Below are 1803 nucleotides of genomic sequence, written 5' to 3' on the forward strand. Positions count from 1 at the left end.
TTGATATGATATGGTGGCACTCGGGATGTGCTTGACCCTTAATCGGGCAGCGATTAAAAAACTCATATTTGTATATGAAATAAATTAAAAACGTGCTCCTCGCTCTCTCTCTCTCTCTCTCTCTCTCTCTCTCATGTGTTGACCTATATTGCTATGGCGGGTCTCTCTCTCTGTAAATGCTGACCTATGCGATGGCGAGGCAGGGCTATAATTGAGGCCCCTTTCAGTTTCATCGTTCGCGCTTCTTCGATTACCGCTTTCCTCATTAAATCTGAGTTCTTCCCAGTACTCTAGCAAGTCCCGATCAGTCCTGACTAGAACTCTCTGCTCGGGCCTGCTTCGACGGTTCGTCTCGTCTATAGCGAAGACCCCAATCAGCTCCTGCTGCAGCCTCGACTGCCTTAATTACTGCCTAGGCTGCTAATTTTTTAGTATAATCAAAATGTCAGTATTCATCAGCTGCCATGCTGAGGCTGCGCACGACGTCACACGCCTCAGAAGCGCACTGCATGCGGAGGGTCTCTTCTGCACCGACAACGAGCGTGAGGCAACCACCATTCTTCTCTACATCTCACCTGCTTACATAGCCCCCCACTCCGCCGCCATCACTGCCGCAGGCCGGTTCCTGGATACGGCCAACGACTCCAGGCTCACAATTGCTATCTTCGGTCTTATATCAGTACCGCAGGTGAGACACCAGGCCCAGGCGCCCGGTTGGGATGAGGCAGGGATTCTAAATAAGCTTGTAAGCAATATGGGCATTGACATGAGGCATCGCAGCTTGGAATTTAAGCGCGTTGCAAGCATAGTGAAGGCTCCAGTGCTGCTCGCTTCTGATAGTGCTAGTTTCGACATCTTCTTGAGCCATGCTGGGGAGGACAAGCAGTTTATTCGTGTTTTGTGGGGATTGTTGGGGCAGCAATACCGCTGTTTTCTGGACGAAGAGTCACTGGTTCCGGGGAATCGAATGGGGATGACAGGCTCCGAACAACTGGTTGCAGCTGCCCGGAGTGCCCGGCTGGGTCTGTTTGTGCTCAGCGATCGCTCCATCAAGAAGAAGTGGCCCGTGAAGGAGGTGCGTATTTTCCAGCGAATGGGGACGCCCATTGTGGTTGTTTGGTATAAGTTTTTGAAAGAGCAGGCCGAGCAGTATGTGAGGAATCCTCCAAGGGACCTCCTGCAGCATGCCGGAGCCAAAGAGTTTTTGGATACTGTGCTTTCTGACCCACTCATTAAGTCGATTTCGTACCCCGGAGCTGCTTGGAACAACCCCAACAATGAAGACTACGCGTTCCACATCGAGAGAAACATCCAAGCTCTACTCTAATTATTTTGAGGGTTTTAATCTGTGTCTTATATAATTATTGTAATCTTATATATTGTGCTTTTGCTGTTATTATTATACTTGTGTCTTATTATTATTACTAGTATGGCTGGCTCCCTCTCTCTCTCCCCCTCTCTCCCTCTTTATCAAGTGCAAAGGGGCTTGTTTTTGTTTTGGATTTTAGCCTTCGGACACAGATTGTGACACGTGTAAAAGGCTCCCGCTTCCACCATATTATGTTAGTAGATTGTAATCTCTGTACTTGTACTGTTTATAGTTAATTTAAGTTCTTTTGGTTTCCAATGCCTTGTCTAAGAAATTGCTCTAAGGTGTACTTCTGTTTGAGCCACCCATTTGGATCCACCCATTTGGATGGTGGTCTTCTTTCTAATAGTTTGTGTTTGAACTTCAGCCTTTTATGGCTTTTGCTATACTTTTACATTAAGAGTTGGATTGATAGATTATATTATAAGGTTCAT

At 46.9% G+C, this 1803-nt stretch overlaps 1 protein-coding gene across 1 annotated transcript; it reads left to right on the forward strand.

Moving 5' to 3' along the window:
* Positions 1-206: 206 nt before the first annotated feature.
* LOC147425042 (uncharacterized) lies at positions 207-1464 on the forward strand. The gene has a single exon (XM_086500477.1). The coding sequence runs from the start codon at positions 443-445 to the stop codon at positions 1325-1327; it is 885 nt and encodes a 294-aa protein (XP_086356603.1). The 5' UTR covers positions 207-442; the 3' UTR covers positions 1328-1464.
* The last annotated feature ends 339 nt before the right edge of the window (positions 1465-1803 follow it).

This window comes from Adiantum capillus-veneris, chromosome 25 (genome assembly GCF_014529385.1).
Source record: "Adiantum capillus-veneris isolate H3 chromosome 25, ASM1452938v2, whole genome shotgun sequence".
In the NCBI taxonomy this organism is placed as follows: Eukaryota; Viridiplantae; Streptophyta; class Polypodiopsida; order Polypodiales; family Pteridaceae; genus Adiantum; species Adiantum capillus-veneris.